The following is a 25,159-nucleotide window of genomic DNA, read 5'->3' as shown; positions in this document are numbered from 1 at the left end:
GATAAGACTGTCAAACAAGTGAGAGGTTTAGCGCCACAAACTAGGTTCAATCCACAATTTTCTACATAAGAAAATGCCTGTACCAAATCACGAATATGACAATTGTTGTCTATTTGTTTGATGTGTTTTATCTTTTGATTTTGACATTTGATTAGGGACTTTCCGATTTGAATTTTCCTCGGAGCTCAGTTTTTTTCTAATTTTAATTTTTTGTATTTTTCACCTCTCTCTTGTCATTCATTTATACTAAGGGAGTTTCATCATCGGTCGCATTAACAGTTACAACAAGTTAGAAGAAAGAATGGCGATGTATGTAAAATAAATACTATAAATACGTCCGTTGTTGCTTCGTTTTAGTCATTATAATCAACTAAGACTGTTTAGTATAGTAGCCGTCGTAGATAGCCCACAACAGATTGGTTATTCCTCGTCCTGTTGCAGTAATGCGGGTTTATACATGTATATAAAGGCAACAGAAGTTTACTGATGTGTTAACATGAATATCAATTATATGGTCATTTTTATAAATTTACTGTTTGCTAAAGTATGAATTCTTCGAAAAAGTAAGGATTTTCTTATCCCAGGCATAGATTAGCTAAGCCGTATTTGGCATAACTTTTTTGAAATGTTTGGTCTTCAATGCTCTTCAACTTTGGACTTGTTTTGGCTTTCAGGTCTTTTATTATCTGAGCGTTACTGATGAGTCTTATGTAGACGAAATTCGTGTCTGGCGTAATACATTATAAGCCTGATACCTTTGATAACTATTTACAGATGTTTAAATCTCATAATATAAAAAGAAGATGTGGTATGATTGCTAATGAGACCGCTATCCACAAAAGACCAAAATGACACAAACATTAACAATTATAGGTCACCGTACGGCCTTCAACATTGAGCAAATCCCATACCGCATAAAGTCAGCATTTAAATCGATCAGGAAGTCAAATTAGGGTAACAAACTCAAACTGAGGGAAGCATAGGTTTCAGATATATACAGATGTCTTTTTATCGACAGTGTTTAATAGGTTCGAGTTTTTTTAAATATTGCCTTAATGAAACTAAATTATGGGAACAATGTTGGTTTCGTCGCAAATATGTTCATTGATACTACAAAAATATCATTGTCGATATTCGAGTTAATATTTTGCTGTAAAGTTATTTTCAATTTCATTGCGACCATTCCTTGTCATGTATGTCTAGTAAATTAATACCTTCTGTACAGGTAAAGCTTGTTTTCATACTTGGTTCAGTAGATCAGTAATTTAAGCTTTATTAGAGAGATGCTTTAAAATATCTTTCATTTACTTTTTTTCAAGAAAATATCAGTTTCTACATTAATCTATCCCGTGACAATTTTTTAAACATCTATGAATATATACAAAACACGACACTGAAATATGGAGTGTTAAAAGGGGAGGGGTTCGTGCCATATTTACAATGTCCTGTCAAAAAGTGTGTTATAAATCAACTTCCTTCAATTTGTGTCCGTTATACGCGCCGTAAGAGTTTGAATCCCTTATTTATTTTATATGAAAAAGAAGATGTGGTATGATTGCCAATGAGACAACTATCCACAAAAGACCAAAATGACACAAACATTAAAGAACATTATGTTTGTAAAGTTATTGACATTTTTTCCCTGTCCCAAACTGTTTTCTCTTGAATTTTGTATGTTTTATATTGTAAATATCTTAATTTACAGGCTGTTGTCTCTGGCCAAATAATCTACATAATCCTTCATACCTTTAGTTAATGGTCTATATGTATATTTGATAGAGACAAGTTCGTGTGCTCAATTTTACGAATTTTAAGACTATATATTGGAGTCAAATTAAGTTCATTTAGATATGATCAATAGTATTTTGCTCCAACCTATATACACCGAATATCTTCTTTAAAGATAGTACTGGTTTTAGAAATTGTTTTATCACGATATTGTCTGAATTGTTAGAATAGCACATGCTGTTAATCTATGTCCAGCTTGTTAGTGCAAAAACACTGTACGTGATAATTATTTAATAATATCATTGTCTAATGTAGTAAGCTCTCCTAATGAAGCGACAAAGTGTCAGCAAAGGGTCACTCTGTCGAATACATTTTCCGTGTGCGTATCATTGTTAGTAGTGTCACTATTGATTCAAATAGGTATCATTTAGTGTCCATCCATGCTTATTTGTCTGGGAGATGGAGACAAAAACTTGTTCATGGACATGGCTGGGTTCACTGTCTTGAAATACACGTTCCAGAGTATATGAATGTAACCATGTTAAATAATGAATAAAAACAAAATTTACAATTTATATCACAGATCACAGGGTTTTCTTCTACTACGTTCAACTATTTCTCAAAACAATTGAAAAATTCTATCTGAAAACAAAAATAATAGCAATCATATGTAAATATGTTTATTTTATCTTTAGGATTCAAATACTAGTAGCCTGTATCATTATCATATTACCTATTCAAAGAAAGATAATAAATCAGCAACCACCTAATACTGACCAAAAAAAATATCTAACGAAACAATCTTCCCATTTTGACTTTCAATAAATAGAAAAACATTAAAATTACCGCTAACAGAACAATAGGAAAGTTTACTTTATCATGTTCAACTTGGTCATTTCTATTTCGTCATGTTTTCATGCAATTCAGGTAGTTGTTTTCACTGGTTTTGCATATTCTAACAGAAATTACAAGGCTTGAACATCGGTTAACTACTGTTGCAACTTACTTGACCGTGCTAGTTGAATTAACAATGATTGGGAAAGAATATTAGTAGTGCCAAAAATACTTAATTGTCAACGTTTTTGGTCCTTCGCTTTTAAAAGTTCTGCTATATGAGCGTCCCTGATGAAAGTAAATATAGATATGTGCTTCGAACGCATGAAATTTGTAACGTGTTTTTTTTTTCATTTTTCGTTTGTTTTATTTTTTTTTAAAATCTATTCACCAGCATAATATTTAGACAGTAGGCAATTTTTAACTTTAATTCTACATTATAGTCGGGAGAAGTTAAAACAAATACCTTCTTATAACGGAATGTATAAATGCAATTTCCTCTTTCTGTGCCAATGTTTAAATTAAAATACATACCGAATCTACGTATCCCACAAAGCCTGGTGCATACTTAGAATCCTTCCCTATCTCCATGGCACATGAGGAAGATTTAATTGTCGAAACTAAAAACAGAAGATTTACCAATGTTTGAAAAAAAAACAATAACAAATATTTTCAAATAACATGAAAAATGACAACGACCTCAATAAAAGTGACAGATCTAGAACATTGACGTTGATACATTTAAATCATGTATTGTATTTATTTATGAGTTTGAATGTTCCTTCGGTATCTTTCGTCTCTCATGAAGTTAAATAACTGAATACTTCGAAACAAGGATAATAACATAAGCAATATGATCAGTAAAGTTTTCATTCTAATAACAGATAGAAGTTAATACTTTTGTTATTGAAAAGCAATAAACTCAATGCTCTGACTCTGCACTATTTGGTCACTATCTAAAGGCCCTACACCTATACAAAATAGTCGAATTATCCAGAACAGAATTTTAGACGTCAAGGGTATAACTCTATTTTAAATTTTAGATATCCGTATAAAAGTTACACTGTACTACGTGTGGGACATTACAGATGGTATGCATTAGTCGGATGTGTTTAAGCTTTTGATTTTGCCATTTTATTTGGGACTTTGCGTTTTGAATTTAAAGTTACAAGTCAATTTTTTCGATTTTCACTTGGCTGCAAGAACCATTCACTTTCTTGCAAGTACCATTGACTTTCCTGCAATTGTGAGTTGTGTCACTGAATCTCTAAATAGAGGCCATGATAATCCGGCAAACGATTTCAATGAACGTAATCTTTCTATAACTGGTTAGTTATTAAGTCAGATATTTTGTTATCTCAAATTACTTAAAATCTTAAACTAAATTCTTCCATAAATATAAAATTTGCATTTGAAATATGGTTGTACCTGTAGAAAATTTATTTTATCATATCTTTATTTTTTAACGGAGATGTTGTTTACCGATCTTGGAAATTTAGAAACGATCTTCTTGATCGTCTAAATAAACTTATTTTCATGTGGTTCATAAGTGTTTTTCGTTTTTCCTTTTTTTTTTCGTTTGAATGGATTTACGCTAGTCATTTTTGGGTCCATTTATAGCTTGCTGTTCCGTGTGAGCCAAAGCTCCGTGTTGAAGACCGTACCTTGGCCTGCCCTTTAATGGTTTACTTTTAAAAATTGTCACTTGGATGGAGAATTGTCTCAACGACACTCATACCACATCTTCTCATATCCATTATATTCTCAAAGGTTACCAATTTAACGCTGTCATTATATATTTAAATATTGTTTTCTTTGGTATTAATATTTATTTTGTTATCACTAAATAAAAATCAAATAAACTCATCATGGATACAAGGACTAAATTTTATATACACGCCACACGCGCGTTTTGTCTACAAAAGACTCATCAGTGACGCTCAAATCCAAAAAAGCTAAAATGGCCAAATGAAGTACGAAGTTGAAAAGCATTGAGGACCAAATCTAGTATTATTTTTATAAAACCTATGCATATTCTTGGCTCTACAATCTGTCGAAACATATATCGCAGTCTTGTACAAGGTCATATTTTCCTCGTGACTGTTTACACTCCCTCCATTGAAAGTTAGATGTGTACTGATTGGTACTTTTGTCTCAGTTACATGATTTTTTTATGAATTGGGTGCTACATGTAGAGAAGGAACTTTTTATCATGCAGGTCTAGTTCACCAATGATCCTGTCGCCTTGGATGATGTTTGACCAAACTGTAGCACCTGAATTTATCCTGTTTTTATCGAGGTCATGTTGATCAGTATTTTGTTCTCTGAATTGTAGTTTGTGAACTTACGACGAATCATCGTGTTTCGCTTTAAGTCATTGCGTTGTATGTAAAAGAGGGACGAAAGATACCAGAGGGACAGTAAAACTCATAAATCGACAATAAACTGACAACGCAATGGCTAAAAATGAAAATGTAAACTGATACTAGCATAATAGTTTCAAGGTTAAACTAAAACAAAAAAATATATGCTTACTTCCCATGTAACCATGATCCCGACCGGTCTCGGTAAACATTCTTATTTCGCCCTCCATTCCAACTATAAAAAGTACGATCCAATCATTGAAATCCTAAAAATATTAATATTGAAGTATGTTATTGAATGATTAGTTTACAAAGAAGCAAGATTGTTGGTTGCTTTTTAAAATAAATCAGCGAATAATCGTCAAATTAAAATAACCATCGGTAGGCAAAAATCTAAATTTAATCCTCTTCCGTGATTATTATAAAAACGCACTTCAACAAGTACCTAAATTTAAAGTATGAATTTGCTTCTTCCTAATTGTGAGTTTGTTTGGGTTTTTTTTGTGTCTAAAGTACATAAACGGGAAATATTGCCGCATTTAACCATGATATTTTCATAATACATAAATAAGGCCGTTAGTTTTTTCTCGTTTGAATTGTTTTACATTGTCATTTCGAGGATTTTTATAGACGACTATACGGTATGGGCTTTGTTGATGGCCAAAGGTGACCTATAGTTGTTAATTTCTGTGTCGTTTTTTTTGTCTCTTGTGGAGAGTTGTCTCATTGGCAATCATACCACATCTTCTTTTTTTATATTTTAGATTGGTACTTACAACATTATCTATTTGCAGATTTAGTGGTGAATTGTTGTTGAGAATAAAATTACCAGCAATGGATTTCTGAACAGGATTTATTGTAACGCCATAATATGGAGCACGGTTACTACAAGGTCCGTCTCCAAATAGATTGTAGTGTTTATCTTCATAAGTAAAATCTTCCATGGTTTTGAAACGGACCATGAACTTAAATTTGTGTGCAAACGTAATGTAACTCATGCCCCATATTGTAATAATTCCATCCCCATAAAACGTCACAGCCGTTTTACCAGTACTTCCCGCCACTGGGTTGAATTTTAGTGTACTTGTTGGTAACGATGGAACACTTCCGTCTTCGGACAGCGTTGTTCTGTCAAATAAGAACTGGAAATAAGGACGACAGCTGACTATTTTATCGTTCTGTTCTACAAAATAATGAATGAATGAAAAAATAAAGAAAGAAAGAAAGAAAGAAAAAAGATTTATCTGACATGCTATGGCAATGCGTAGTATATAGACTATTTTGACAAAAGACTAGTCAACACAATATATATATATATATAGAAATATAACTAAACAATAATATCAGACCTAGCTTTCCGTGCATTCTTCAAATAGTTGTGGTTTTGAGTAGAAAATTGATGCATAATTATTAAAACCACAATTGATGTAAACTGTACCATTTATTAAAACCAAGTATGATTATATGTATCGTCCGTTTTGGAATATAGCTCCTCCTAAACTCAAGTATGATACATCTTTGGTTTTCAATCTTTTAAGTTTACGCGTTCCAGATGTTTGAAATTCAGAAAAACGCTTCCCACGCACGACCAATATTTTGTATTAAGTTTCGTTTTCATTTTAAACGACAATGAATGTTCAAATAAAAAAATCATGAAGCAGAAAACCCTTGAAGTTAGAAAGCATTACATTGCTGAGCCCTTCATGATTATTCATCATAACCGGCGCAAAATATTTTTCCGAAATAAAATTCTATATAACATATCGTTTGATTCATTCAGGAAATCCGTTTAAATATTTATCTAAAATCGAGAACGAAAAATGGGAATATTTCAAAGAGACAACAACCCAAACTAAGAGCAGATCAAAGCTGAAGGCCACCATTGGGTCGTCAACAGCGGGAAAATCCCGCACCCGGTTGTGGGCCTCAGCTGGCCCCTTAATTACTATGTACTAGTTCAGTGGAAATGGACGTCTTACTAAACATGAAAACAAATAAATGAACTAAAATTAAAAAACAAACGAGACGAACAAAGGCCAGATGCTCCTGAATTGGGACATGCGCAAATATACGGCGGGGTTAGACATGTTTTGTGAGATATAATCCCTCCTCTATACCTTTAGCAAATGTAAAATAAAGAAACACACAGAAATAAGCAGTTAAACTCAGTTCAAAAGAAGTCAGAGTCCGATGTCAGAAAAGGTTACAAAAGAAACTAAAGAAAATGACATACATTATGAATAAAAACCATGTCGTTTTCGCTTTTATGTTTTATGTAGTAGCATATATATGCTACATAATTGTAGAAAACAAACTGAACATTTTTTTTAAAAGAAGATACGCCTTTAACAAGTAGACACAAACAAGAAAGATATTCTAAAAAAAACCACGTGTTTGATTTACTTATTGGTTTCTTGTAAAACAAAAATGTGCGTTGTAAATAGAGAAAGAAAACAAAGTGCAGTATGTTTAATGAACTTCTTCAATTGTTACTCACTTAATACAACAGAGTACACGTGTTTAGTGTATTATATTTTCTACCTTTGTTATACTATTAAAAGGCAGTGAAAAGGGAGGGCTGAGAGCTCAAATTTCAACTTAAAAAAGTTTTTTTTTTAACTTTCTTGTCATTGAGAGGATATGATGATGATGATATCACTGTCACTGTAAGTCTCTCGGTGGTTTTTTTAGTTCACAACTTTGTAATGGAACTTTTTGCATATTGTATTGAAATGTTCCAGACTATACATATGAGTATTTGGACCGTACGCTTACAGTCCGGATCGTATACGTATACTCTTACAGTCCGATCATACGCGTACGGTCGGACCATATGAGTATGAGAGAAATCCGTTTGCACCAAAAATGCCTCCTTTCGCGCCACAACTTTTTTCTCCAATGCTACATTTGAGCCACTTGTTTTAAAATTATATGGTATCACTTACGTTGATGAACCAGGGGTATGTCAAAGAACGTCTCGGCCTTTTTCATAAAAAAGTTCATCGGAAGGTACCAAGACCTTGTTGATAAATATTCCGTATCAACTTCACAAATAATACATGATGGTCTTGATGTATAGATTCTGCGTACTGATGTTGTTTATCATCTTAACAACGTGTTTTATTGTTCTTTCATTTGTCTTTGTTCTATTATTAATATTACTTATACTATTGGATTGTTTTACGCGATATCCATTTGACGTGGCTCGGTACTTAAACATCCCGTCAATGTGTTTGTGTTGTCTTTCATTTTTGTGTTGTCTTTCATTTTTGTGGTGTGTTTTGTATATGCGACCTGTTGTATTTCTTTGGTTCTTATAACGTCGTGACTCTGTACTTTAAAAGATCCCGTCACTATGATATTGTTCTATTTTATGTCATTATGATATATTTCTATTATGAATTACAATAGTTATCAAAGGTACCAGGGTTATAATTTAATACGCCAGACGCGCGTTTCGTCTACATAAGATTCATCAGTGACGCTCAGATCAAAACAGTTAAAATGCCAAACAAATACAAGGTTGAAGAGCATACAAAATACGTTGAACCACAAACGTCAAAATTATTCAATTACGTAGTGCCTAGTGGAATGAACTATTTGTAGATTCTTATAAATTCTATATAACTTTTGGTCTATTTTGAATCTCGGTCTATTTCTGAAATTAATTCTTACATACTTTTGATTTTTTAACCCTGTATGCTAACACTGGCCATGTGATATTTTATAAAATATGTGACGCATAAAATTTTCTGACATCACACACGCGAATCAATGAATGTCTTTGTAGTTAGATGTTTTTGTGTTCTGTTAAATTGTTCTTTTTAAAATTGCTACAGGATGATGACTGCTGTACCCATATTTTGACTATTTTATTTATTATATCTGTTTAGTTCACGCATCATTGTAAATATAACGGAATTTGATGAGACTGTCATCAAAGTGAGAGGGTTAGCGCTTTAAACCATGTTTAACCCACCATTGTCTACATTAGAAAATGCCTGTACCAAGTCAGAAATATATGACAGTTCTTTCCATTAGTTTTTTATGTGTTTTGTTATTTGATTTTGCCATGTGAATATGGACTTTCCGATTGGATTTTCCTCTGAGTTCAGTACTTTTGTGATTTTACTTTTTACGCCAAAAATAAAACATGATTGCGCCAATAAGAAGAAAAATTACTTCCCTCTTCCTTTATTCGGACTTGGCACCGGCAGTTTACACGGAAAATATTTTCTTTTCTGAAAAATATCTTCTTCTTACTGTTGCTGCATGGGTACTTTCCTATTTAAAGTATGTAGCAGCTTGTAACTTCACTTTATTGTCCAAAACCACAAACATTTAAGGACGAAATGCATAAAAAAGTTCATCATAATTCCTGTTGAATGCTTCTGCACCATTACTGGCACGTCACGCGGTAGATAGTACGAGCTGGACCATATGGGTTAGTCAAAATCATTTTGTTTTCCAATGTGTAGTTTCATTTTGCATGTTTAAAGTTCTATATCACCCATATCATAAAAAGAGCTTAATATGCTAAAACTGCATTCTAGTTTGTACAAACATGCGTTTTTACCAATAAAATCATCAACCCTACATAATAATCGGGGAAAATCATATCAACAACTGGTACTATAAGGGTAACAAAGAGCTATCGCTACCTTTTTAAAAATCTTTGCATCCTCAAAAAATGTATTCCAACATCATGAATACTTTCGATAACTTCAATTTCAGTGAGCAAAATCATATCTATGTAATATATTAAATACAGGAGATCAACAGATTATATAAATATTAGTTATCTTTTTTTCTTTTACATTTGAACTTTTTGAATTGATTCGGGATTTCAGTAATCTTGATCTGTAATATATATATTCGAATTTAAAATGAGTATTTTGAAAATGTCCAAATACTTATATGGTCCGGAACAAAAACACGTCTTTTCCTTAGTTGACAACTGCATCTTAAATTCGCTGTGTTAATATTTGATAATATATTTCAACTGCTTGATTACTGTTTTGATAAAATGCAATAAAACCAATCCATATCTCAAATTTTTCATAAGACTTCTATATAGGTAACTGGACATTATAAATAGATCTGCATGTAGTTTGCAACATGCTTTGCGTGATTAGCTTTCCAAATATTTCCTATAAACCTTACCTAAAATCCTTTTTGTAATAACAAATACTGCCACTCTCGGTATTCTTGTTAATTTTGGCTTTATACAATCACAGTACAAAGGAGAATACGTGTACTCAGCTTTGCATTGTCTAAGAATAGCATAACCATTCAAATGTATGATATAATACGACGGATCTGTCACTGCTTCAAGGTGGCAGCCTAGAAATAAACCAGATAATTATTTACGTAAGATTAAAAATAAATAAAAGATTTATGAGCTATTTATGCCAAAAGCTGATTATTAAAAAAAAATATATTATTAAAAGTAGTGAAATTTATTTCTGTACTCAAATTAAAACTATAAAACAGTCGTATCTTAAGATGATGTGTAATACATCATCTATCAATTAAAAGTAGCTAAATTTGATTACTTAAAAATAAAAACGTTTAGGTAAAATTAAAAAGAAATAGATAAAAAAAAAAACTATGAGCAACTAGGAAATTTTATTCGAAAAATATCAGCTATTAAAGTATCATATTGAAATGTACTTCTAGAAAAACATTTAAACAGCCATTCCATATAAAGAAGATGTTTGTAATTATATCATTATCAGTAAAAATTAAGAATGTTTACAATTAAAGTGATCTAAATGATATTTGGCACCTGATCATTTCAAGTCACAGTCATAATTTAAGTTGTCATTTTCAGACACAAATATGGATCTTACTAAATCTCTTCCTTAAATCTTCTTTAACTTGATTGGCATATTGATCCTTGCCAAATGTCACTTTTCTTGAACATTAATGAAGATTATTCCTGCACAATCTGCCGAAGAATACAACGTCTTCAATACTATTTGTTAGTTGATGAAGTTACTAAATGCTAGTAAATCATACATTATAACATTATAATCTTGATGTTCCTTTTTTATGCATTTTTAGACAAACTCTGAAAATTCAACCAGGAAGCGGAAATAAGTTTATTAATTGCTATGATTAAAACTATAAAGAGACCCTAGAGATCTTGTATCGCTAACATTGAATCCATAAGTAATGTTTCCTGCGTAATAGAGACGACCCAAAAATATATCAATCAATAAGGTATATTCTATACAGTATATGTCTCGACCAGGATCAGGGATGACAAATAAAACTGTTACTTTAAAAGGAGGGTATATTTGAGCAGAATTTTTGCCTTGCATATTGATTTCAATAGAGATTCAGGTATCAGTACTAGTAGTTAGTATTGCGCGGAGAAAAACGTGCCATTCTCGCAACACGGAGCAAATTATGCAACCTCCCGATTCTGACCAAACGCGGCTGTGTATTTATTCATCCCACACTAAAAGAAGGGGATTTCCACTACTACTGGGTTGGGATATTTCACATTTCTTATTTCTAGTCCAACCATTTTGAGGACCGAATTGAAGACATCACCATTGGGTATCATAATTTAATACACCTTCGAAATGATCTAGGCAATGTTAGGTTTACTTTTACCGAAATTCAAATTTAAAAAACCGATTATTGTTACCAATCAAGAAACCAAAATAATACTTGTAGAAATCTATGATCTTCATCCTGCTATGCATGCTTCTACCATCACGCGTATTACAGGAAGTCTGAATTACGCGATCGGGAATTGGATACAATCGGTTGACAGATTACACAACTTTTCTGAGTTCTAAAGATCTCATGTCACTTTTGACTTGATTGTGACATGTAAACAAACGCCATACGGTTGGGCAGGGTCTATATAGCTACTGAAAAAAATTGTTGACAATTAAAACGTTGAAATCCTCACCTTTGTCGTAAATTCTAGTATGATACAGTCTTATTCCATAATTGATTTTTGGGGGGATTTCCATTTGTTTTATTAAGTCCAGTAGCCGATCAATTTCGCGTTTTCGCGTTTTTAACTTCGCGATTTCGCGTTTTCGAATTCGCTATTTCGCGTTTCCGCCCCAAAGAATATGAAAGGCGAGATGCGAAATGTCCTACACCAGCCACCATTAATATCCCATAACGGTCCAAAGGATTGAGTGTGTGATAAAATTTGCCTTAACATGAATAATTGAGAATATTTCTTACAAATGTAATACCTGGAATGGTTCGAGCAACAGGGAACAAGTTGTTGAGGGTTGTTTGACTGTTACATGGTAGCACTTGTTCTAACAGGTACATCACCGTTAAAATAAACATCTATAATAAACATAAATTCTTTATAAAAACATTGTAGGTAAAGAGAAAAAAATGTTTACAAAATATCTACCAAAAAAATCACCCCTCAGGATAAAAGTTGGCATCCGAAAAAAATAAGTATTAAATTGAATATAAAATTTATTATCAGATGAACTTGACAGTTATGAATAAATAATATCTTTTAATATTGCATTTGAAGAAAAAAAACTGACGCAAATTAAAATGTGATAAACAAATGACGCCAACGGCAGAGTCACAGCGTCCAATTGTTTGGCAATTAATTCAATGTTTGTCTCTAGATGCTATATCTGCTGTTTTCGAGTAATTCAGTTCCCTCGCTTACAATATCTACGAAAAAATACAAGCTGTAAAGATGCCGTATAGAAAAAAACCTTTATAATTATGTTTGTTACAACATATCGTCAAGATCTCAAACTTGAATCAGCAAAAATGCTTGACATGTGTACTCTAAGACTTCCTTACATCTTCTCTAACCAAATTAAGGCTGATAAAGCATAGAGCAGAGAGGTCGACAAACTTATTCTCTAAGTCAGATATGTATGTCATTTGTTATTTCAAATATACTGTCAAAAAGATATGTTTGGTCAACGCATGCGTTATGTATTTCCGAACCTAAAGACTCATTGAGCAAATAATGGCAATATTAACTTCATAACACAAAAACACATACTTCCTATTTTCAAATCCGTGATCAAACTTGAATTACATATTGTTCAATAATCATTTGAGAAAGATATTCCACCAGCGAATCGCATGCAACACTAAATATTATAGTATTATACATTATGCACTTTCATGGATCTACAATCTGTTGATACATGATCATTGGAATTGCATAGGGTTATAACACTGAATTTGTGAGTTCTAATCCCGCTCGTGTCACTGTGTGTCTCCTTTAGGGCACCATCTTTCAATCAATTCATCAATCAATCACAAGGTCATCTTTTTGGCTTTAAAATAGCTATCAGTAACTGAGAGTACTCTCAGTTATGTACTTCATGTCTTTTTGTTATTGGGATGTACAAGTACCTGGCCACGTTCACTGCATTTTTGTTAGATGTATTTTTGTTTATTATCCATCTGATGAGCCTTTTTCAACTGATTTTTACAGTCCGTTCTTATGTTGTACTGTTACACCACTGTCCCAGGTTAGGGGAGGGTTGGGATTCCGTTAACTTGGTTAAACCGCCATATTCTGTATGTGCCTGTCCGGAACAAGGAGTCTAAAATTCAGTGTTTGTCGTTCGTTGCTGTGGTGCATTTTTTTTACAATATTTAGATCGATTGTTGTCTCGTTTTGATTGTTTTACTTTTGTAATTTTTGGGGCCTTTCATAGCTGAATATGTGGTATGGTATGGGCTTCGAGTTGTTCATTTTTTAAGGCCGCACGGTGACGCGAAGTTGTAAAATTCTGTGTCATTTGGTCTTTTGTGAAGAGTTGTCTCATATTTTTATATTCAGATGTATACCATACATGCTGGGGTCACTATACATCATAGATCAGAGATTGAAAAAGAGGGACGAAAGATACCAGAGGGAGAGTCAAACTCATAGATAGAAAATAAACTGACAACGCCATGGCTAAAGATAAAAAGACAAACAGACAAATAATAGTACAGGAGAGACAACATAGAAAACTGAAGACTAAGCAACACGAACCCCACCAAATACTTGGGGTGATCTCAGGTGCTCCTGAAGGGTAAGCAGATCCTGCTCCACATATGGCACCCGAAATATAGACCATGTATTTATTTGCGTTTGTAACTGCTTTAACAGAGATGTGTCATAGAACATATATCAAAGTATTTGTCAATTAGCGTAAAGCAAGAGCAACATATTAAAACCCTATATAGCCTCTAAAGAACCATGGTGCTTCAGAAGAATAAATATCATATATATCCACAGGGTCATCCGTATTACAGATATTCCATAACTGTCACAAAGTTAATCAAAATTGTTGACAGACAAAAGAAAAAAAAAGAGATAACTTCAACTTTACTTTTGAGAACCATTAGGTAAATAGCTTCTTTGAAAGCAGCAATCCTATGTCATAACTTGTTATCAAAAACATAAGCCCTAGGAAGCAGTTAAGATCCGTAAACGACGGAATTTTTCATTTAGGATTATCAAAAGCAAACAAAAAGAGGCGGATTTCAGGCCTTTTGTCGGATACTAGAAAACAATAAATCACAAATAATTTTCCTGTATACATCTAACATCCCTGAATTTACATGTTAAAACGGTTGTAATAAAGTAACAATTATACCGTTGTACGTGCACATATTATACTGCACCATGACAATTCTACTTAACTATTATGTTACAATAATTATTTCTTAATGGTAAACTAAGTACATAAAATGACATGTTAATAATAAGGAACACGAATGGTACATGTGCTGAAGTGTGAAGCAGTTATGTTTGATGTTCTAACGTACGGCATACGTAGCATGTAAATGATTAATGTGTGCAATTTTACCAGACAGTTAAAAAATGCTGTAGGTATCTAGCCATCGCATGATAGCACTAACATTTTAAGAAGAAATGCACATTACTACATTTATTGTATTTCAATGAGAGGGTTTCAGCTTTCTTTACTTCGATCAATTTAAAAAAAAAAAGAGTCAAATAAGGACGTAAGCGGATGATCTGAAGTGTTTTTTTATTTGTTTTCTTTTAAATCCGCATGCTACGTTCTGCCGATTTTTTTAAATATTATATTTCGGACAATTAAGTCCCTTTTGTCGGACACATGATCAGTATTGATATTCTATCAAAACTACGAAGAATATAGTCGGTAACCGTATATCTAAATTTTTGAATATCGTTTAGTTTATTTGTACCTAACACATCACGAACTTATAAACATGGGGAAACTATATACTTGCGAAATTCATATTTATTTTGTATACATTTCTTATTTTTGCTTTTCTGCCATGATTTTGAGGATTACTTTAAATTTAAACTTTGTGAACTCTGAACAACAATTTTATTTTTTTACTTCCTGAAATACAAATATTTTTCTTTTTTAAATTTTGAAAATGTAATTGTTCTATAATTTTACTCTCTAATTATTCAAATAAATCAAATAATACGAACCATATCCATATTTTCATCAATATTATTCTATCCGTCTACGTCTAAAACAATAAATAAACAAATGTGTATTGGACATACTTTATATGTCAATTACTCTCAGGTAATTAATTAGATAAGATCGTTCTACACCCTATGTCCCGTATATATCGTCTACATTGACTTGTACAAAATACGATCTTGTCCCGTAGGCGGAAATAAAAAGATTACGATTTAAGATATAGGTAATAATTCCAATTCATCTTTGTTTTAATAAAAAAAAAAACTTAATATGATATAAAATAATAATAATAATCATATCATAAACATTTACCAAATAGAATGGTTTGCCTGAATTACTAACAGATAATTATTACAAAGCTTTCAGTATTATACCTGTAATGGCTGAATATAAACTTATTAAATCAGACCAAGGGACAATCAAATTATTTCGGCATTCCAATGGAACCAACCGTTTTGCTCCTTTTCTTGTCGACTTAGTTGTTTCTTTAGACATGAGCATCAAAAGAAGCTTCACGTTACTCTATACATGTACGTTGTACTCTTACTGAATAATTCAAAGTTTTTTTGAAAATGTAGAACGCATATATTTCATCATACATGAATAAAGTATACAGCAGGTACAGTTACATGTAAGCCTCATATTATATCTTACTTATAGAAATTGAAAATTAAGGTCGGTTGAGAACAACAATTGTCAACAAAAAAGAACGATTTCTTCTTTACATTCTTTGTAGCATAGTCAGATCGGTATTGTCTTTTGTGTATCAGGAAGCATGCGTTCGACCTTCATATCTTTTTGTAATAAATTTTCCCAATATATAAGCAGGCCCGTTTCTCAGGTCAGTACTTTAAAAATGACACGATGAATGATTCTTCATTTAATTGACATATTTGTATAACTTTTGGTGAACAGTGTATTCAACAGCAACATATGCTGCCACAGTTTATATCTATATGTTAAATAACCATTGCAACTTCTCTTTGAGTAGCCCATAGAAGACCCACTGGGTGGCAATATATCGGTCCTATATATCCAGCAAGTAATTTTTAAGAGACATTTGTTATTTCCCGATGTTCTTCAGGTCGACTTACTTTGCAGAACCTACTATTATTATGTTCCTGTCCAGAACATACATGAAATATTTGTGGCAGGATGTAAAATAAGCAACCAATCTATCACGTGCGGCCGTAAAATCCAGGTTTTTAGAGGTGCATCCGTTGGCAGTGTGGGATATACAAATACGCATCAACGTCAGATCATATATGTTTTGTCTGTAGCATATATATAAAGGATGATCTGAAGGTACATAATTTATACTTACCACTATACATAATATACTAGGGTACAACCCTAGATAAAGACGACGCGGAAAGACATAACTCGACCAACAAAAGCTATATTCTATATAGCATAGCTACTCGCGTGGTCTAGGCCACTGTCACCACGATGTCAAAGATGCAGGGGCTTGATACCCGTTGAGGGAAGAACAACCATTTTGGTTATTGCTAATTTGACGATCTTATACTGTTGGGAATAAATAGTCGATTCGCTTTGAAAAAAAAAATCTAATAAAAATCATTGTAAATATCTTCTCAAGGATATGCATGAAATATTTGCTACTGGACGTTAACTTTTTATCAACCCAAATGCTATTCTTAAGAAGGGCGTTAGTTTTTAGCTAAACATAGCAATCCTTACAGTAGTGTCTGGTTACCGTCTATAGTTGATACAATATCACCAGACTTGTGTTTCAATTAATGATTCTTATAGAGGGTATCTTCTTACAAGAAAGATAATGAACCAAGTGCTTCAAACGGTATCATTCAGTAAAGTTGAAGACACTTCCATTCATAAGTTTTACGTACGCAATCATGAATTAGTTGATATTTTTGGACATTTGTTGTCGATTGTGCTTTGACTTTCGCTGTTTATATAATAGATAATAAAAAATATATAAAATATACATAAAATAACCAAAAATAATTATGTTTGATTATTTTAACTTATCTTTTCTTGCTTATCTTTCTTTAACCGTTCGATTTAAGATACCGTGATATTTTGGTATTTTTTTTGTTGGCTTGATTTCTCATTGGCGTTATGTCCCACGTTATTTACATCTAAGGGTGGGGACGCCTGATATTTGAGATACTACTTTCACAATGTCACGTGATCTTCAAGCTGAATACAAACAACCGGCTATTAATGTTCATTCGACCAAAGGAAGATAATCCAAAGAAGTGAGGAAAATTCTTGACAATTTCTCTTACTAATCAGTAGCCAAATCCTAACAAATGCCATTTTTTAAACTTTCTCAAATGAAATTTTTAATATAATATGGATATAATATTTAGGGTAACCTTTCGAAGGTAATTCTTGAAATCTTTAAAGAATTATACTGCAAAATATATATTTGGCAGATTGCATGCAAAAACAAAATGTTGATTCGGAATAGTTATCAACTACAACACACCAGAGACATATAAATACAGAGATTGGCAACTTATCGTTACGGCTATTAACCAGCGGTCAACTTCACGCGTGTACACGAGATTTCTCGAGGGTAGAAAATTTGCCAAACTATTATTTACAAACGGTTTTAACGTACAGAAAACAACCAAATTATAATAATTACATTCGATGTATGTTTCATTATAATACTTTATTTTGATTGGCCAACTGCACATCACTTGTTATTCAGTAAGCAGTTGCATCACTCAATAAAACTTTTCATTCATGATAACACGTGGTCCCACAATAAAGTGCACAGCTGAATAAAATACAAAAATTGTAAAATTCGTGTTTTTATGATCATAGCTAAAAAAATGTAATTATAAGTATTGAATGCTTCTTTTTGTAACTTTATAGGGTTGTAAAAGCGTTGACAAAGCGCACATTTTTAGTATTAAGCGCTTCCGCGCTTCATACAAAATGTACTTCGGTCAACGCTTTTACACCCCAATAAATTTACAAAAAGAAGCATTCAATTCTTAAATAAAATACAATCTATATCAACACAATTCCGTTAGGAATAATTTAAATTTATATAGAGGCATAGTTTATTTGTAATTTGAAGCTTTCTTTAGTAATAGTTAATAAAACTATAGGCAAATTTATATCCCGATTCAAGAAGCCCAAATTTTAGATTCTGTACTCGATAAGGCTCCCGACTTTTGGAACAAAAATAAACAAAACAAAGCAATATTTCGAGGTTGTGTTTGTTTAAACAATTACATATAAGGTTTATAAAACGGTTTCTTCTATTATAGTTGGACAAGGATAATCCTGAATAAAATGATCGTTGGATAACAAAACTACTTGAATGGTCCCAACTCGGGTCTCAAAATGGCTTCTCAATGTCACTATTTAGCACAATTTTGAGTGAGGATTTATATCCACATATGAAGCTGTGAAATATTTTAAGTTTAATATCAATTTGCTCTGGGACACTTAAGTTTGGTTATGAGGACACACGAGAGAGATATATTTATTAACAGTCTTTTTTATATTTCTTTAGTATACATGTCTCTGAACACACTAACTGTTTGCAAATAGCTAAATCCTCACTTTTGCCATTTTTGATACAGACTAAATTATGGAGAGAATATTAACGGTGAACTTTCGAAGATTACTATTGAAATCTTAAATAATGAAAATTAATACTACAAAAAGTTAATTTGCATGCAAAAACGAATTGTTAAACAATGAGAGCTCAAACCTTTATACTGATTCAGGATAGACCTTTTAATCGAAAACATACAAACATGGCCTCATTGAGAATTTGGGCTGAAGAAACAGCAATACAAGCGTTTCCATTGCTTTTTGTTTGTTTGTTTTGTTTATGATTAACTCTGAATGTACTAAATGGCATGGGTAGATATTTTTTGTTTTTTCCTAAACAACAATATAAAACGCACAACCATGCAAGCAAACTCGAAAAGAAACACTATCTGTATGTCAGTCCGGCCAGCTATGAAATGCAAGGGTTTCACCAGATTTATAAAACATAAGCCTCTATACGTAAAAACTCAACTAAGTTTTAACAAGCGCAGTTCTTTGTATATAGTAACCGGTTGTTGGATAGTGGCTATTATCAAATCTTGGAGCAGGCCTTCTCCGATCTTTTTTTTTTACGTTGTGTGATTGAGCTGTTTTGTATGTATATACTGAGACTACTATAACACATATAACATGTGTTATAGTAGTCTCAGGTATATAACAGTGTCTCATAAGTCTTTTTAGGCTGGGTGTTGATATTTATGTTGGTTTTTATGTGATTGTACTATTTTGTAAGATCAATGAGTGACACTTTAATAAAATAAATTTATCTTATCTTATCTTATCTTATCTTATCTTAAAGAGATGTTATAGGGATTTTGAATCGTACAGATTGTTTAGTATTCTATCAACAAGCATATTAATACATCGAATTTTTCAAATTATTCAGACCCGACATGACTTTGTATCTGGATCAACTATATAATGGGAGAAAAGATAAAGATATCGCATCTAGATGTAATGCAATTAATTTCTCTAAATCCTCTGCTCAAGTTTCACCGACCTGATGCACCTTCTAATTGTATAACTAACTATTGCAATAATATATATATAACTTCTGCAAAAAATATCTTACGACCAGAGTTTCAAGAAATGGTCACGATTCCTGATGTAAAGTCAAACCGTTTTTACTTATTTTGACATTTATTATAATTGATTTACGTGTAATCTAATTATTTGCCATTCAATTTACCATATCTTTTATTTGCAGAATCAATCTCAAAAAGTCATTAGAGACGCACAAATCTGTAAAATATGTCTTACCAAAAGATATTAATAAATTTTAAGATTGTTTGCTTTTCGATCATCGAACAGATAATTGTCAGATTGAAATTATAAACGGTTGGTATAATTATTATTCATATGTTTTAAGTTTATATTGTTTAGTTTAGTTTAAGTATTTCATAATATAGGGTTATTGCATGAATATGGGGGAATATTGTCCCGAGTAGAATTATATTGCTATGCCAAAAAAACAAATTTAAACTTATAATGATACAATAAATTCGTTAAGTCAAAACATATTTTCACGACCAGAATAGAATAATCTAATTTTGAACAACACTAATATCCATCAAAACTACGGATGTAAAAATGCACAAAATTAATTGAAAAAAATCAAAATTTACTTCATGTTGTAATATTCTTTGATGATCAATAATATTCCTTAAAAAAGAAAAGTGTTGAAATGAAATCCGTATGGAATAAAATTAACCCCCAAAATTAGCCTTAATTATTATAGACGGTATTACGAACAAAAACCAGCAGTATAATCAGAATAAAAGTAACTTAACTGTGTCATCATATAACTATATAATTGGGGAAAGATAAAGATATCGCATTATGATGTAATGCAATTAATCTCTGTTGAGTTGAAGCAGGAATAATTTAATAAGCATGGTATTTGTCTCATCGTGGAATTTTACTAGTAATATATAACTTCTATGGTCTCATGAAATTTAAAAGAACACTTTATGCATTAACCTTCAAATCTTTTTAAATAAGATAAAAAGTAAAAACACAAAAATACCGATAAAAACACAAATAACCCACTGGTTTCCGATGTAAAAAATTTGGAGAGTGCACTCTTTGACGAATGAAATGACAATATCAGTGAATGACACTACCTTTTTCGTAATCGTTTTTTCTACTTTCTTTAGATACCATTACTTTACATTAGTAACAAATCGCATTCTGATATAATTGCACGTGAAGGGTATAGCCATTTCTATTTGACAAATTTGAGCTTTATAACCCACTTCAACTACTTGTATGACATAATACCATCGAGGGATTGAGATAAAGTACACATGTACGTAACAACAAGCCATTGCCGACTCTTGAAAATGCTTGTAGGTGGGAATTAATACTTCACTGAAGAGAATGTTTTAACGAAAGCTCTTTTCGAATTACTTTGCATGTATGGAATATACAATTTAAACAGACTATCAGTTACTGTTATATACTTTATTTGCAAATACACATGTAAAAACAGCAATATCGATATATTATATAGAATCGGTAATCCGCATTTCAAAAACCTACTGATTTGATGTATTCATAAATTTGTAATACTGTCCACTGAACTTTGAACCAAATTTTACACCATATTGAAGAGCGCTTGGTTTAACATTGTCGAGCGAGTAGAGGTGTTTTCTAGTTCAAGTTCAGCGAACAAACTAACAAGTCAGCAAAACAGTACACAGAAAAAAAACATTGGAATTACAAAGCATTCGTTACTGTGTAGCGGCAAAGATGAAGTCTAGACAAAACTCATCAAATGTACCAAGCTTATAATTTGGTACGCCCTACTCGCGTTTTTTCTAAAATAAGACTCAGTAGGGGTGCTTGAATTAAAATAATTGGAAGACCAAATCCTATACGAAGTTGAAAATAATTTAAATTTCACATATGTCTTATATTAATTTACACAAGAATGACATGGGTATACAAATATAAACCGGCTCTATGACCCTTGCCAAAGTTAATTGTCAGTTTGGCTATGCGGTGAGTATAAATCCGACGCCACATTCGTTCGGTCAGATTGTGGATAACAAATTATATATGCCTATAAAAAAAAAGATATGGTATGATTGCCAGTGAGACAACTATCAACAAAAGACCAAAATGACACAGACATTAACAACTATAGGTCACCGTACGGCCTTCAACAATGGGCAAAACCCATACGACATAGTCAGCTATAAAAGGCCCCGATAAGACAATGTAAAACAATTCAAGCGAGAAAACTAACGGCCTTATTTATGTAAAAAAATGAACGAAAAACAAATATGTAACACATAAACAAACGACAACCACTGAATTACAGGCTCCAGACTTGGGACAGGCACATACATAAATAATATGGCGGGGGTAAACATGTTAGCGGGATCTCAACCCTCCTCTAACCTGGGACAGTGGTATAACAGTACAACATAAGAACGAACTATAAAGATCTGTTGAAAAAGGCTTAACTCATCAGATGGACAAAAAACAAGTGGCCGTGGCGGGTACTTATACATCCCGACACCATGAACAGATCTGAGAGTACTCGCAGTTATCTGACAACTAGTTCAAAGCCACTAACAACTAATAAAAAAATCATGCATCTTAGACCAAACTATCAATCCGTACACATCCAACATCCAATGGATGTAGTGTAAAGACGTCATAAACAGCCAAAGAAAACATGACCTTATGCAATGCCAAGTTACAGGTATCGACAGATTGTAGATCCATGAATATGTATAAGTATATAACATACTAGTTATATTTTGTTAGCTTTTAATTTACTGATACATGTAACAAAATCAATATTTATACCAATAAAAACAATATTCAATGATCTTATTACAGTGTTGAATAGGTAACCTTTTAGAATAAGTTTATTTAAAGGAGCGACAAGTTTACGTGGATCATTTCTAAATTTCCGGGCACGGTTAACAACATTTCTGTAAAAAATAAGGATGTGCTATCCCGTTTGAAAGAAGCTTTCTACGGGTACAACCAAACTTCAAAACCAAATCTTTATATATATGGAAAAATTTAGTAAAGGTTTTAAGTAATTTATGGTAACGATATCTCTGGTTTAATAATTTACCAGTAATACAAAGGTTGCGTTCGTTAAAATCAAAAACGTCACAACAGACACGGGCATAGCGAACAAGTTGTGAAATATAAACACCGTAAGATGGTGCCAAAGGAACATCGCCATCTAAAAATGTAAAATTAACAATAGTTTAAGTGAGTGATATGTTTAAAAAAAAACTCTTATTACAACTATGTAGGTGACCTGTTAAAACGCTAATGCGTCCTACCCAACATGCAATTATTTTCACGTAGGTTTCTCAATTTCCCATTCGTTATTTCTGTCGTCCTACTTGCGTCGTATTATAAAAGTCACACTCTATGCACATTTAAGAACCCTTACAAGAATTCCTTAGTTGGTACCTACAAAATGTATGTTGCTAAACTTGGTCCATATCCAACATATACAACAGTGTGTTAGCGTGGGAGACCGAGTGTGTATTTACCGTCCATCTTTCCTGTTGTTCCCTGTCGTAAAACCTACCTACTATATTAATTGTTCAAAGTTTCTCGTACTGCATGCAATCATTGCAATTGGACGTTTAGCAAACAATAGTACAATCGATCCATCAATCATTTACGAACATATTGTGTTAACAGAAAAACTGCCAAAATAACCCTTTTTTTATTTTCTGCTGACAAAAATGGCCAGCCAGTACTTTGTATGTAATTTTTCGGTAAAAATAAATGAATTACCGTGTACAACGAGACAACTCTCCACAAGAGACCAAAATGACACAGAAATGAACAACTATAGGTCACCGTATGGCCTTCAACAATGAGCAAAGCCCATACCGCATAGTGAGCTATAAAAGGCCCCGAAATGAAAATGTAAAACAATTCAAACGAGAAAACTAACGGCCTTATTTGTGTATTGTCAGGCTGTTGACAGTTTTAAAAGTATATGATATTAGATATGATATAATTCTATAATCTATAGATATAAGAAGATGAGGTATGAATGCCAATGAGACAACTCCCCATCCAACAAAGTCACAATTTATAAAACTAAACCATGGTATCAATCTATATGTATTTGTATGTCGTGTTTTGTGATCTTTAATTTTACACAATGTCGTTTCTCAGTGATCAGTTTGTCCTCCATACATGAGGTTTTGAATGTCACCTTGGTATCTCCCACCTCTGTTTTCGTCTGATATTCGAACAAGGTTTATCTTTTCTAAAATTTATATACCACTATGTTTGAACATAATCTAGGCTATAATTCTTATTTATTTAAAATAGGAGAAAACAAATTATATTGATAACAATCGTGTGTATTGTTTTGACTGAATACAAGAAAAAAATATTGCATCTTCAGTTTTATTCTCAGTCATCATGCAGTTAATCACAAACTTGTTGAATGAAAATCTTCCGTAAATCTCACAATAAGCCAGCGATAGTAGGCCATTGACATAGAAAATTAATTACTAGAGCTACCTACTGATTTTGTGATTAATTACACATGTCTTGTAAATCCTAAACATACACATAACACGTACAAGATTGGCTTTGAGATAACTACATATTACATGTTATCATAATAAAGACTGTCAGAAACCGGTGCCGCCAAATATGGACGGAAGCGTGTGATCGGAAACAGTGTGTAGGGCATTGTGTAAAAACAGAACCAGACACAATGCAATCAATTTGCTGCGATAGATGAAACTATAAGTTTAAAAGTTTATCAATAAAAATACATTGCAATAGTTTGTTTATTTTCATTTAGAAATTTGATATCATAACTTATAAAATACACCCCAATATCTGTTTGACTGGCCAAGTCTTCCAAAGAAATGTGTAAGTAAGCCACCAAAAAGGAAGAAAAACTTCTGCTAATTCTTATATATCATTAGAATATAACTGGCCAGTGGAGGTGTTAGTTCTGAAAAAAAATTTATGTTAAATTCTTACCCACCAACTAAACATACATTAAACGAAAAATGTTTGAAATCTATCCAATTTCATTAAAGATGAAAAGTTACATTCATCAAGTATTTCGCCAAGATTAAGTTTTGTTTATCATTTGTTTGTTATGCTTAATTAGTTTCAAATATTCAAGAAGAATATAAAAAAAACTCTGTATTATATCATTATCAAAACACAAGTGAAGATTGCAATTAGAAATCTGATCCGTCAATCAAA

General features: G+C 32.3%; 1 protein-coding gene across 2 annotated transcripts; it reads right to left on the bottom strand.

The window, feature by feature from the left end:
• Positions 1–1,747: 1,747 nt before the first annotated feature.
• LOC134716231 (uncharacterized) lies at positions 1,748–25,104 on the bottom strand. 2 transcript variants are annotated; one of them, XM_063579098.1, is made up of 7 exons: positions 24,933–25,104; positions 12,152–12,251; positions 10,089–10,268; positions 5,702–6,108; positions 5,098–5,191; positions 3,097–3,182; positions 1,748–2,370 (listed from the first exon to the last, which is right to left on the bottom strand). In XM_063579098.1, the coding sequence occupies exons 2-7, from the start codon at positions 12,249–12,251 to the stop codon at positions 2,341–2,343; spliced, it is 897 nt and encodes a 298-aa protein (XP_063435168.1). In that variant the 5' UTR covers positions 24,933–25,104; the 3' UTR covers positions 1,748–2,340. The 2 variants fall into 2 exon arrangements, with proteins under 2 accessions (XP_063435168.1, XP_063435167.1); XM_063579097.1 differs by lacking the exon at positions 24,933–25,104 and adding an exon at positions 15,373–15,501.
• Positions 25,105–25,159: the final 55 nt, after the last annotated feature.

This window comes from Mytilus trossulus, chromosome 4 (genome assembly GCF_036588685.1).
Source record: "Mytilus trossulus isolate FHL-02 chromosome 4, PNRI_Mtr1.1.1.hap1, whole genome shotgun sequence".
In the NCBI taxonomy this organism is placed as follows: Eukaryota; Metazoa; Mollusca; class Bivalvia; order Mytilida; family Mytilidae; genus Mytilus; species Mytilus trossulus.
This window is presented reverse-complemented; position numbering and strand designations above follow the sequence as displayed.

What these genes read in the sequence shown, in the direction of transcription:
- LOC134716231 (XM_063579097.1), bottom strand. An exon ending in TGTTGCTCGAACCATTCCAG is followed by an intron (nt 10,269 to 12,151) that starts GTATTACATTTG and finishes GTTTATTTCTAG; the next exon opens with GCTGCCACCTTGAAGCAGTG. An exon ending in GGATCATGGTTACATGGGAA is followed by an intron (nt 3,183 to 5,097) that starts GTAAGCATATAT and finishes TTCTGTTTTTAG; the next exon opens with TTTCGACAATTAAATCTTCC.